This window comes from Neophocaena asiaeorientalis, unplaced genomic scaffold, assembly GCF_003031525.2.
Source record: "Neophocaena asiaeorientalis asiaeorientalis breed wild unplaced genomic scaffold, Neophocaena_asiaeorientalis_V1.1 scaffold975, whole genome shotgun sequence".
Lineage (NCBI taxonomy): Eukaryota > Metazoa > Chordata > Mammalia > Artiodactyla > Phocoenidae > Neophocaena > Neophocaena asiaeorientalis.
In genome coordinates, this window is record NW_020173266.1 from 1,049,808 (window position 1) to 1,063,642 (window position 13,835).

Consider the following 13,835-nt stretch of genomic DNA (forward strand, 5'->3'; position numbering starts at 1 on the left):
CTGCTTTAAAAAATGTAAACGATTACCAAAAATCACCTACAAAAGAAAGGTATTAAAATCAGTAATTAAGATATATCAATTTGTATGATTCCAGTCTTGAGCAATTTCACCAAGCAGTTGGGCTTTTAAAAAAAAAATCTGTGACCTAAGTTCCACACACAGATATGGAACAGAAGAAATGATATGAATAATTCAAGTATATTCACATCTCAATGGGTAAATTTGTCAATAAACAAGATATTAGGTTTAGAAATACACTACTCTCGGTAAATACTAAGTGTGAATGCTCAAAACCCCCATAGGCCCACAACCCAGTGATCATATGAGATGTTAGTCTAAAGAATTCCCTCAGCAAAGTGAAAATCAACCTACATAAGCAGTCACTTGCCTTTGAAAGTTAATTTTTATAATATAGGTTAATTTTTATAATATACTTTCAATGTTTGTGTTAGTGCCTCTTATACCACACACACACACACACACACACACACACACACTCTCTCTCTCTCTCTCTCTCTCTCTCTCTCTCAGAGGCTTCTGAACCAAATACTCCTGTTGATTTTGTTAACTGATGGGACTTATTTAGGTATGTGGAAAATAGATGACTTCATGACAACTATTGTAAGAGCAAGATAAAAGTAAATGCTTTACTCATGATAGGCTCAATATCATTACTGATTATATACAGTGTGGTAAAAATAAAGACAGAATAGAAGGGCAACTGCAATTAGGTAAGAGGATGAAACAGTGGCAGAGAAACCTTAAATTTCACTTCACTAAATTCTAAATGGAGAATTCTTATTAAGAAAGGAGGTCACATCTCTTATTGGCCAAAAGTTAATAATAAAGCTCACTTAGTAAAATACATATTACGGAAGAGTCTTGTTTCATGCTCTACTCTAATAAGCTACTTAACGTTTCACTGATTAAATAATGCTTCAAATACATGCTATATTAAAATTTTTGAATTATCTATCCACTTGCCTTAATTATGGGCAAAGTTTCCAAATTAATTAATTTCCTAATAATGAAAATTCCAATCATTAGTATAAATTAGTGAGCATTTATTCTAATTGGACAAAAAATAAAATAAAAACAAGGTATATTTTGATATAACCGCAATACTGTACCTCGGTTGTCCTATTCACCATCATCTGAAGCGGTGTGGTGTGGGAAAAAGAGGGAAGATATTACACAGTGCAAAATTAAGGAAACAATCAATCTGTTCTCTGCAGTTGAATATACCGTTCCAGCATGCCAAAATGCATTCTACTGAAAAAAGACAACTATAACATTATACAATTATATCTTTCTAATTCTGCTTCTATTATTTTTTTTTACCACAAATAGAAATAGAATGAATAAGCAGATTTCTAAAAAACTGAACCTCACCTTTTATAGAAAATTATCTTGAGGTTTTTTTCTGTTTTCTTACTGTACTCAACAGACAGTCCCCTTTTTTTCTGAAATACCTCTGAAAGTAAATTATCTCTTTTGATGACCAGAAGTAATTTTGCCTTATCACCATGGCCTACTTCTTTATCATCTCCCAGGAGGAATCTGGTGGCCAAAGAGTGCCTTTCCACAAATGTATGAAGCTTTTACCTTGGATTGTACGTCAGCGTTGTGATCGTTCTGAAGCAGGAGAGCAGCAGATTTGGTGTCATCTTTCCTAGCTGCAATATGCAGAGCTGGCAGCCTTACTTTCCCTTTGGTGTCATTCTCCAAGAGGATGGCCACTGCCTGGTTGTGTCCTTGCTGGAGTGCCACCGCTAGGGGCGTAAAGCCATCCTGGTAAAACAGAAGAAAAAATCTTCCATCAACTTTTGGAAGGCTGGGATTCAAGAAATAGTGCATCTAATTTTCACATTAATGATTAAGACTGACAAGAAAAATGAAAGGATTAATTATTACTGTGAAGATTAAAGCAAATTATCATCACTTGTTGTATGCACTGGCTTCATCAGATTTTTTTAAATACCCATTCTATTTATTTTTTAAAACATCTGCATTTCCTAACAAAGCATAATGCACACAGGATGTATTCAAATGTGTTTTGAATATGAAAATAAAAATTAGAACCAACCCTAAGTAATGCCTGCTTATGGAAAGGAAAATGTGGGAAGGATAGAAATAATGGAGAACAAGTCTGACTGAGAATCAAAGATATGGTAGCCAAGACAGGGAAATAAATTACATGATTAACTATGCAAGGTGCTAAATATCTCACAACAACTGTTAATGGAATGGTCTGTTACCAATTAATTTGGGAAGTTTAGGACATAATATGATCTAAAATTCTTTGGCAAATAAGGCTAATTCATTAAGTTTTCACTTAGTTGAATTGTATATTATTTAAATCATTTAGATATAAAATTGTGCTAAGTAATGTAAAGAAAATCAGTCTTTCAATTAGAAACTTAACAAACAATTAAAAAAATAACAAAGATCGGGGCTTCCCTGGTGGCACAGTGGTTGAGAGTCCGCCTGCCGATGCAGGGGACGCGGGTTCGTGCCCCGGTCCGGGAAGATCCCACATGCCGCGGAGCGGCTGGGCCCGTGAGCCATAGCCGCTGGGCCTGCGCGTCGGGAGCCTGTGCTCCACAGCGGGAGAGGCCACAATGGTGAGAGGCCCGCGTGCAGCAAAAAAAAAAAAATAACAAAGATCATCAAAGTTAGAGGAGCCTTAGAGGTAGATGGATAACCACATTAGAAAAATTAGAATCTATGTTTTCTCTCTAGAAACAAGTATTCAGCAACGGAAAGGTGATGAATAAGTAGAAAAAATATACGTATATATTCTAGGCTCTGTTAATGTGAAAACCTCCTTTAATTCACAAAAGCTTGAAAATAAGTCTCAGAGTTAAATGTTTCCATTCACAGAAGAGATGAGGGCAATTGGATATGGTACATCTATTGAATATATTCCAGAGACAATGATAATTTATCAGCATCTAACTACTCCATTTGTTTTCAACAGTATTTTTTTAAAAGGTAACTGTAGACTTCGGAGGCAAAATCATTTCCCTCAAATGCATCATATCATATATGCACTACCACAGTAAGAGTTGAATTTTTTAAATTAAAATTGAATTTTAAATAAATACATTACTTAACGGAATGGAAGAGTAAAGCATGTAGTGTTGTAAGATGAAAGAGAGTAGCCTAAATTTAGAACTTTGTTTGGCACAAATTAAGCCCTCTGTGAAGGAGGAAAGAACAGGCTCATTATCATGCACGCATTTAATTTGATTCCCCCCTGCAACACTGGGATAGTTTATATTAACAGAATGTGAACTTTATTTTTTCTTAGAGACAAGGCATTTGCTGACAGCACAGAACCTAATTAAAAAGTTTTTAGCCTTCAATTTTGGTAACATTCAGGAAGAAGGAAGAAAGCAGAGAATTATAAAAATGGTACTGGACAGACAGAGAACTCCTTTGAGAGAATTTAACTTTGGACCTCCACCACATGGATTTCATTCTAATCTACACTTCATGGGAGAAGGGTAAAGATTTGAAATGATTTTTTGAAGTACCTTCACCAACTCTATGAAAAGGAAACCTATATTAAAAATCTGTAGCTTAATTTGTCATCATTTATTTACCAATGCTAATTGCTATAATTACGGGAAATTTCAACACTTTAAATATTTCTTTTCAAACATGAGTTTCATTGCCATACTGAATGATCTCATAATTATCTGATTTTTAAAGTGGTCACAATGTCTTGATTAGTAACTAAGTTTTGCAAATTAGGGCTACTAATGGGTTCAGGGTAAGTGTCTTCTTTAGGTATATTCATACGTGTACATACAACCGTAGAAGGTATTTAGCAATATAGCCTAAAGATCAGATAGTAATCAACCATATAGCCCTATGAAGATGTTATTCATTCACAGAATGATAGACTAAAAGGGAACATGCCAAGATTTTTCCATTAGTGTATTTCCTGATAACCATTCGGGCCAGTGGTATGGAATTAATCAACTAAGTTTATACATATCCAGTCAGGGAAAATTAATTTTACTTATTTAAATGATTAAAAAACAAAACAGATATATGTTTGTTTAGAGGCATATATGTGTCTAAACTAGGATTCAAAACCTCATGTGATTTACTTGCAACAGTCATATTTCTTTGTGGAAATAAGAGACAGTTTTAATTCTCTGAGAATCAGAGTGTAACACGGACTCCACTGAGGCAACATACATAAAAGGGTATTTCTGGAAGCAGAGTGAGATGCTACAAGGGTCCAGATCGGAGGAGTCTTGAGAAAGCTGACAATGCTGTCAGGCAGCATTTCCCTAAATCATACACTAGAAAAGTCTATTTGGTGAGTAGAACACTGTAGTGTAAAGGTTTCTCTAGATAAATGATTCTGCTTTCAAGGAAATAAAATAAAACAAATGCATATTTCCATGGTTTGGTACATTTCTCAGAGGTCCTAATGCAGAGATATAGTCTCATACTGTTATCCAAGCTTTGCCTGAGGATATTCACGTGCCACTCATTGACAGAATTAATGTCTCAGAAAGTCATAAAATCATAATCATAAAAATCACGCTGTACTCATGTGGTAAGAGTGTAAAATCTGTGTGGGCTTAGTAGAGAACGTGAAATCGTTTCATACTAGGCAGTCGTGTTTTCCAGTCATAAACAGGAAATGTGGTCCCATTAATAGTGATGTCTTGGGATTGTTTTTAACTAATGAGAGTAAGCTGTCAGAAAGTTATCGCCAGGCTCCATAAAAAGTTTTCTCTCAAAGGGCCTGGACATGAATTTAATAGATTATAAATGACCTCTCTCCACAGTGCAGGGTAGAAGGGATTTCATGGTTATTTCACCTAAAGACTTAATTGTCCAGAAAGGAGGCCATATTAGACATTAAAAGTTATCAGGATAGTTTCTGGGTGACAGCCATCTATCTACCAGTCGTCTTTCACTCCAGGGCAGGAGTTTTAAAATTTTATCAGTGGAGCCACAGAACGTGAAATAGGAAAACTAAAGCCTGGTTGCTTTTGGGTGAGGAGAGGCATGTCCCAATGGAGCTCTCTTCCCCTCCTCTCCTGTGTCACCTACTCCCAACCTTCTAGTGGCCCCTGAGGCATTTTCTCCAAGCTCTAAAGCATCCTAAGCATCACTTAAAAATCACTGTTCCAAACAATCACTGAACTCCCTCCTTAATCTGCTTAGGCAGAAATGAGAAGGAAAATACAAAGTAGGTTCGGCTTATTGGAGAACACACACACGAAAAGGAAGTGATGCTAAGCTGGCCCATTCCAACCCCTTTTTATGCCTAGATGGCCTGAATGTTTTGAGACTGGATTGATTTTGAACATTCTATTCGGTTGTTGCCATAATCAGTCACACAACCACATGTCATAATTTGTACTTCATAAAATATGAACAGCTTTCTGATGACATATTTCTCATGAAATTGTGTGAACATAAATAACTCTGAATTCTTGCTAATCATTAAAAAACTTTCCTTTAAGGAATTGCATTAGATCCTAACAAAGATAAAACAGTGATGAAAAGAGATGGATAAAATTTACTATAAATTGAATTTAGAATAGTATAAAGCTCCCAAAAGCTAGAGAATGGCAAATTGATGGAAGCGTGATTTCACGTAAGAATAAATTGACATGAATCCCAAATCAGGGCATAAACTCATTGAACTGTGTGCACTGGGTCATTCGTTCATGGCCACTGTTGTAGATTACAATAGTAACATGAACACTCGTAGGATAAAGGTAATGGAGACCCTTTGCATCTGGATACAAAGAACATGGACATTAAGATCAAAGAATTCAAGTGTCTTACCTCAGTAGCAGTGCTCTGATTAGCTCCATTTTCCAGCAAATATTTTACAACATCAATGTGGTTCTCTTGGGCAGCCATGTATAAAGGAGTGAAGCCATTCTGAGGACAAACAGTGAAAAAGGTATCTTCAACCATTTATAAAGTTTAAACCAGGGAAGAATACAGGACAAAGAAAGAGAGAATACTGTGAAGCAAAACTCTGAAATGGTGAAACATACAGCATACCTTCACATTGAAGAAGTCATACATGCATTTACCATCAGAAAACTAGACAAATCAAAGTTAACCAATTCCCACCCACAATTTTTGAAAGAATGAGGAGAAAGGGAAGAAATATCCCCCTCATTTCCTGCCTTCATTTCAGCACCAGAGATTCACATTTCTTATCACCCAACACTGTGTTAAAAACTAAAGATATTTAGTATCTTAATATCTATATAATTCTATAATATATATCATTCATTATATATAATATCTCTATAAAGATATCTGTAATATTTATGTAGTATCACCTATATTTATCAATTCATAAACTATTTAAACAGATGACGATTATCTTGAATATATACATTTCAACACCCTTAAAAGTATAAATTATTACTCATATCAGAATAAGCTGAGAGATTGCAAAGCTGATTGAAAACTTTAAAAATCTGTATTTCAATGTTCTGCTTGAGGTAGCATGATTTATACTGAACATCTTTACATTACTTTTTAAAAGCCATTCTGAAATTCTATCATTCGTTAATTCTCATATTCATTTATTCAATTATTTAATATAAATCCAAGCACTGGTAGCTGGGCCATCACTGGGAAACACTAATAAACAAGACAGACATCTGCCCTCATGGAGTACATACTATGGTAATATGATAACGTTATGTAGTCAGTTTTTTTTTTTTTTAAATCACTGAAATTTTGTAACATGAGTTTGAAACTAAGTATAAACTGGCATATTTTCTTTTCATTAGAACCTTTGCAATATATAATACTTCATTAAGGTAAAAACCCACAGAACTTTATTTAAAAAAGAAAACTTGTGAAATAATTCATCAACTCTCAAAACATAGCATTCTCTTAAAATTATGTCAGAGTCTTAAAGACAGCTGATTACTTAAAAAATTCCACCCATTAATGAGAATGAGTAAAAACATAGATGAAACTTCAGGTATTTCCAAAAATTTATAAGGAGAGAAAAATTTTTTTCTTTTTTGAAAAATTCTTCTGTATACCTTGTATAAGTGTGGAAACATTATTCAAAATGGTCAAGATAGAGCAAAATACAGAGTATACAAGTAGAACATGAAAAGTAACTTTAAATTTGATTACAAAAGAAAATCTGTAGGTTTCAAATGATGGTGGAAAATTTAAAACTAAGAAACATTACAAACGGAATGAACTGACAATTTTGTAGGATTCAGGAATAACTTGCTAGCTGGAGAGCATATTTTTTAAAACACAGAAAATAGGTGAAACCTTGTGTATTTTAAGAACTGAAGAGGTGGCGGAAGGATGGAATTAGAGATTCAAAGGAAGGGAAAGCCAGTGAGGATAGTTAAAAACAATGAGTGGGTGTGGAATGGGGCTCTTTCACGACAAGTAAAAGGCAGGGATGCAAAAAGAACTTTGAACAGAATAAAACAATTTGCTTACGTGTTTCCCTCTGACAGAATCTTGTGTGTAGATCAGAAGAAAGGGAAATAGACTGTGGTTACCAGATGAATAGGGGAAAGGAGAGATGTGCCATCCCTAGGCTCTTGTCCTGGGTCCTAAACTTTAGAGAGACCTCTTCTAGCTGAGCTGGGCAAGGGATCCAGAGGGCCAAGGGGGCATGCCCATCCTGACCCTGCAGCTCCCCTGCTTCCAGATCACACACCAGACATGAAACCACCCAGAGTTCCTGCCCACACAGCCCCAAGTGTGGTTCCAGTGCTGGCTCAGATTTCTTCCTTGGGTTCATCCTCCCAAGGGTCCACAGGTAGGCATACCCTATATTAGGCTGAATAACGCCCCCAAATATGCCCACATCCTAATTGCCGGAACCTGTAAGTGTTACCTTAATGGTAAAAGGAACTTTGTAAATGTGATTAAGTTAAAGATCTTGAGATGGGGAGATTATCCTGAATTATCCAGGTAGGCTTGATATAATCACAAAAGGTTTTTATAAGAGGGAGGCAGGAGGTCAGAGAGAAGATACCACACTGCTTCTCACCTACAGCCTCAAGTAGGAACCAGAAGTGCCAACACCTTGGTTTTAGCCCTGTAGGACTGCTTTTAGACTTTAGACTTCTAAAATTATACAAGAATAAACTTGTGTTATCTTAAGCCACTGAATTTGTAATAATTTGTTACAGCAGCAACAGGAGTCTAATACACACTCTTAGAGTCGTTTGTGAGGGAGGGTGGAAGTTAGGAGATGAACAGAGCTTGAACGTTCAGGCTGGGGTGTGTACACATGATGCTCTTGTGGTGTGGATGGAGCAGGGGATGAGGAGAGGAGGAGGGGCCAGAGTGCAAAATCAGCCCCAATCCTGCATGGAACGAACTCCAAGGTTTCTAAGAAGTCTAAATTTGGACCTATCTTATTGCTAGAAAGATATATTTATCAAGGTAGGAGGATAGGAGAAACTTATTTTATAGTTTATTAGCTTGATATATAGCTTTTAGTTTTAAAAATATACTGTAATATACTGTAAGTGGACCTCTTGTGCAGTCTTGTCCTGGGCCCTGCAAGCATTAATGGTGGGCTAGAGTAATAGAGAAAGAAAAGGGAAAATATAAAAAATAGAGAAATGTCAGGGCTGACAACATATAGTATCTGGTGGGGAAAGGGCAGTGACAAATGGTCAGGCTCTTGGTTAGAGGGCATCAAGAATACCATGTGCTCCTTGTGCCACAACCTCAGCATGCAAGGGCTTCCAGCAGAGTGGGATGCACGTATAAAGAATGATAAAAATAAACATGATTTATTGAACTTCTGCTCTATGCCATTCACTGTGGGAAATGCTTTGACTCTACTGCTTCAAATCACCGTGACCACATGCCCCGGTTTCCCCAGGACAGTCTAAGTTTACGCATAGTTATCTTGGAGTAATTATTAATAGTATCTCAGTTTGGATGATAAATTAAATGGCCCAACATCATCTCTAATCCTTAGAATAGTGCTGTAACATTGGTATTATTATCCCCATTTGAAATAAGGCAGCTGAGGCTCAAACACTTAGGTAACTTGGCCAAAGTCTCCCAGCTAATAAGTGAACTGGAAGTGACAGATAGGAGCCAGTACGTGGACAGCCTTCTTCCCCATAAAGGAGTTGGGATTTGATCATGTGGACGTGTGGTTCGCAGCCTGGCTGTGTTATAGAATCTCCTGTGGAAACTTGTAAGAATGCCTAGGGACCACCTTGCCTCTCCTGAATTGTAGTCTCCATACATGAAGCCAAAGTACATGCATTTTTTTAAAAAGCTCAATTTTAAAAACTGACCCAAGGACATAGTTTTAGGTGATGCAGAACAACTGAATGGTTTTGGGCAGGGATCACATATGCATTTTGGAAAGTTCACTCTGGTGACCACAGATGCCTTGGTTTGGGATGGCAGGATTCAAGAATGGAAGTAAGGGATTAATCAGCTTTTGCAATATTTGCGATAGTGTATTTAAGTGATGAAGGTAACATGAGCTAAGACAACACCTTGGCTAGAAGAAGGGGGAGCTATTTATTGTTACTAAATGTATGCAGTGAGAAGGCAGTAAAGATTTACTACAGGTCCTAAAGATGTGGGAAATTATCCTTCCTTAACTTACTGATGCTATTTAACAAGAACTAGTCTACCAGAGAATGTGAAGCACACCTCTGGGTAATTGGGGAAGGGCATGGCAGCACTTTAACACCATTGTAAATTTTATAGGAAAGCTTTTATCTTCCCACATAAATAGGTCAACCACACAGGATTATTGGCTCCTGTGTCCATGTACCCAAGTGCTTTCCAATATATTATGTCTCCACGTTTTTCTAAAATGGTCTGGCGGCAGGTAGGTATGAAAGTATATGCATTTTCTCCTTTTTGATATAAAAAAGTCAGAGATCCGGAGCCCAGGTTGATACTGGAAGGATGCGTACAAGAACAGCATTATTTGTTGTTAGGGTAATTCCAGGGTGACCAATAGGTGCCTCTACCAACTGGTTATTAAATATTTTGAACATTATCCCTCTCCATGGCAAATTATTAATTATTTGCCATTCATTTATATTTATTCACTAAAACTGTGCTTGGTGACTCTTCACTGCTAGGCATTGTGCTCAGCTTTGGTGATTCAGAGATGAAAGCTCCCTGTTTATTAGGAGCTCACTGTCCAGAGGCTGAGATGGGCAAGTAACCAAACTACTGTATTACAGTTCAGTGAACGCATATATAGTTAGTTTCTTAAAAAAAAAAAAAAAGTTATGGGGCTTCCCTGGTGGCGCAGTGGTTGGGAGTCCGCCTGCCGATGCAGGGGACGCGTGTTCGTGTCCCGGTCCGGGAAGATCCCACATGCCGCAGAGCGGCTGGGCCCGTGAGCCATGGCCGCTGAGCCTGTGCGTCTCCGCAACGGGAGAGGCCACAACAGTGAGAGGCCCGCGTACCGCAAAAAAAAAAAAAAAAAAAAAAAAAGTTATGTGTTGGGTACAACGAGAACATAAAAGGACACAGAACTCAACTGGATAAAAAATTACATCTGAAGGAAACACTGGGAGTGACACTTGGAAGACACTGGGAGTGATTCGGTTTGAGCTAAGTTATGAAGACACTGAATTTAGGCACAGAGGCAGGAACGGTATTTCAAACAGAGGAAACCCCATGAGAAGAGAAAACCCTGAGCATATAGGGATCTTTGGAAAATTCACCGTGACTAGCGGGGTGAGCAGGCCGAGACAGGCAGGGATCAGCCCCCATCCGTCACGCTGAGGCACCCGAATTTTATTCTGAACTCTTGGGTGTCACTGAAGGGTTTTAAGCAAGGGTTTGACATGGCCATATTTGCATTTTAAAGAGATTAATTTGCCAGAGAGGGGAGGATGAATTAGAAAATGGCCAGAGAATAGTCTGGAGGAGTAAAAAGAAAGTTTTTGTAATAATTCAGATGAGAAGTGAGGATTAGAAACGTTAAAATGGTTTTGAGATTTTGAAATGTCATTTAGTATTCATGTATTTATATTCCACTTAAAGATCAGAAGTGGTTTCAGTCTGCATGAGCTATTAGTTATTGATAACATTTCTCAGATTTATTAAAAAGTTAAAAGGCTTTTCTTCAAATCTAGAAATTATATCATATTTTAGAGAATTCAAACACTTATAATATTACCAAAAATGTTGTTCCTATTTTCATTAGTGATATATGAACCAGTAATCAGGTTTTAGCCACTGGAGAAAAATTTTCTTTTGCTAATTGGATTATCTGGGAAAACTGAATGAACATGAGCTGATAATCTTCCTATCAAATGTTAGATTTATTGCAGTTTGGGGGAATATTTTAATGCAATAAACCTATTGATATCTGTACGTCATTTCAAAGAAATTATATAGAGACAAATAATGTCAGTATGAAAAGTAATAAATGGTTTAGAATCAATGTTTTGGATAAGGATCAAAACTCTAAGAAGTATCAATATTACCTATTTTTACAGAATCTTAATTTCAGACATAATTTTGCCAGAACATATAACCTTATTCTTCTATTACACAAATTAAGATTCATCAGTCAGATGACTTGAAATGACCATACAAAATCACTTTTATCTTAACATAAAGGTCAATGTTCAAAGGTATGGACACCAAGGGGGGGAAGTGGCGATGAACTGGGAGATTGGGATTGACATGTATACACTAATATGTATAAAACAGAAAATAAGAACCTGCTGTATAAAAAAATAATTAAATAAAATTCAAAAAAAAGTCAATGTTACTATTCAATTCAAAAGGTCTCTTTTTAAAAAATGAGATGCAACTAACATGTTATATTAGTTTCAGGTGTATAACATAATGATTTATTGTTTGTACATATTGAGAAGTGATCTCCACAGTAAGTCTAGCTATCATCTATCACCATAAATAATTTTTCTTGTAATGGGGACTTCAAAAAAAGGTCTTTTTTTATAGCACCAAATCTGTTCTAAAGTTTTTCTCCTTGACACTGGACTAGGTGCCAAGTAACAAATATGGACATAATACTGTTCCAGCCCTCAAGAGCAGAAAATATAACAGATTCACCGACTACACGTATATGGAACCATAGCACAAGACACACTATAATTGCCGAAAGCGAAGCATGAATAAAATGCTGCCAGAGCACTAAAGAGTCAGCAACTGATACCATGAAGAAAGGCTTCTCAGGCCCAAGCACACAGACCTGAGAGGAAATCAGGAGGCCTTAATGAAATCAAGACGGTAGATCTAAAGAAATGAAAATGTGCTTTGCCATTTTTTTCTATTCTTCTTTCGTTCTCCCTCTCAAGAAATGTGGTGTTTGTGTGAAAAGTCAGAGTGTATTTGCTACAGGCATATATCACTTGGGGAATTCTGTTCTCTAAGCACAATACTGAGTCTAATGAATTAAAAAAAGGACTTCAAGTAAATTTACCAAACATGAGTAAAATCTCATGCAAGAATGCATCTTGAAAGGAATTCTTACAGGTCTAAAAATTTTTTTTTAATTTCAAAGATCTCTAATTCACGTCTAACATATTACCACCCAGCTAAAGATATACTTTAGGTAATTTTATAGATCGAGTGTAAGCTTAAAGAGTAGAAACTGATTATAGAAACTTCAAATGGTATATAAATTAATTTCTCCGTAACTGCTCACTGTTATTTCACTTGTTCTTACTTTCAGTTCTACGCTGCTAAAATTATTAAGTATATTTCAATGATTAAAAGAAATTGCCCTATTTTTCTAGATGAAAATGTTATAGCTAAAAGGAGACTCATCCTTTTACTGCTGAGGAAATTTTAACCCAGAGATTGAGTAAACTTCCAAGTGGACTGGGCAGTAACAGAGGTTAAGGAAGGAACAGGAAGTTAGTAGGAAGTAAATGGACACAGCAGAGGCAAAGATGCTTGGAAACTTTTGCCCTCTTCTTTTCATCTTTCAGGCATTGACACGTGTCACCCTCTCTGGGAGGCCTTATTCAGTGCCCATAACACTCTTAGCACATAGTAGGTGTTCAATAAATATTCGTTAAATGGATGAATAAATAAAGTGAAATAGGATCCACGTTTCTTTCTACATCTGTGGTGGTTTTAAAATATGCCTACAGATTCTTTTCCCATAAAGGTTATTATAGAATACTGAGTAGAGTTCCCTGTGCTATAAAGTAGGTCCTTGTTGGTTATCTATTTTATATCTAGTAGTGTGTATATGTTAATCCCAAAAAAGAACAGACATATGTATATGTACATGTATAACTGAGTCACTTTGCTGTACACCTGAAACTAATACAACATTGTAAATCAACTATACTCCAATATAAAATGAAAATAAAAAAGAGCAATGCATATGTCTAAAAGCTCAAAACCTAAGTATAAATTCTGAAGAGAATTCTGGGAAAGAATTGTGTTGTTGGCAAAATGGCATCTTAAAAAATCAAAATAAAAATTAAAACTTCACACACAAAAATATATGGCTGCGAATTCTTTGACACTCCTCCCTTCAAAAGTGGAACCTAACTCCATTTCCCCAGAGTGTGGACCAACTTAGTAATTCACTTCTAATGCATTGATTATGGTGGAATCGATGATGTGTGACTCCCGAAGCTAGGGTTCAAAGTCACTGTCCTATTACTAGGTTTCTCTCGGGTAACCTGCTCTGGAGGAAATGAGCTGCCATGCCATATTAGCATTCAAGCAGCCTGTGGAGAGACTCACATGAGATGGAACTGAGACTTCCCACCAACAGCTAGTAACGACTTGCCAACCATGTGAAAAAAACTACCTTGGGAGTGAATTCTCCAGCCCCAGGAAAGCCTTCAGAT

General features: G+C 36.6%; 1 protein-coding gene across 4 annotated transcripts in view; it reads right to left on the reverse strand.

Annotated features, from left to right (window-relative positions):
* Window positions 1–13,835, reverse strand: part of ANK2 (ankyrin 2) — a 238,632-nt gene that overhangs the window by 143,259 nt on the left and 81,538 nt on the right. For all 4 annotated transcript variants that reach the window (XM_024745661.1, XM_024745659.1, XM_024745658.1 and 1 more), the window contains exons 5-6: window positions 5,827–5,925; window positions 1,606–1,791 (exon numbers count right to left, since the gene is read on the reverse strand). In XM_024745661.1, coding sequence (XP_024601429.1) covers window positions 1,606–1,791; window positions 5,827–5,925 — 285 coding nt within the window. The remainder of the gene's footprint in view (window positions 1–1,605; window positions 1,792–5,826; window positions 5,926–13,835) is intronic.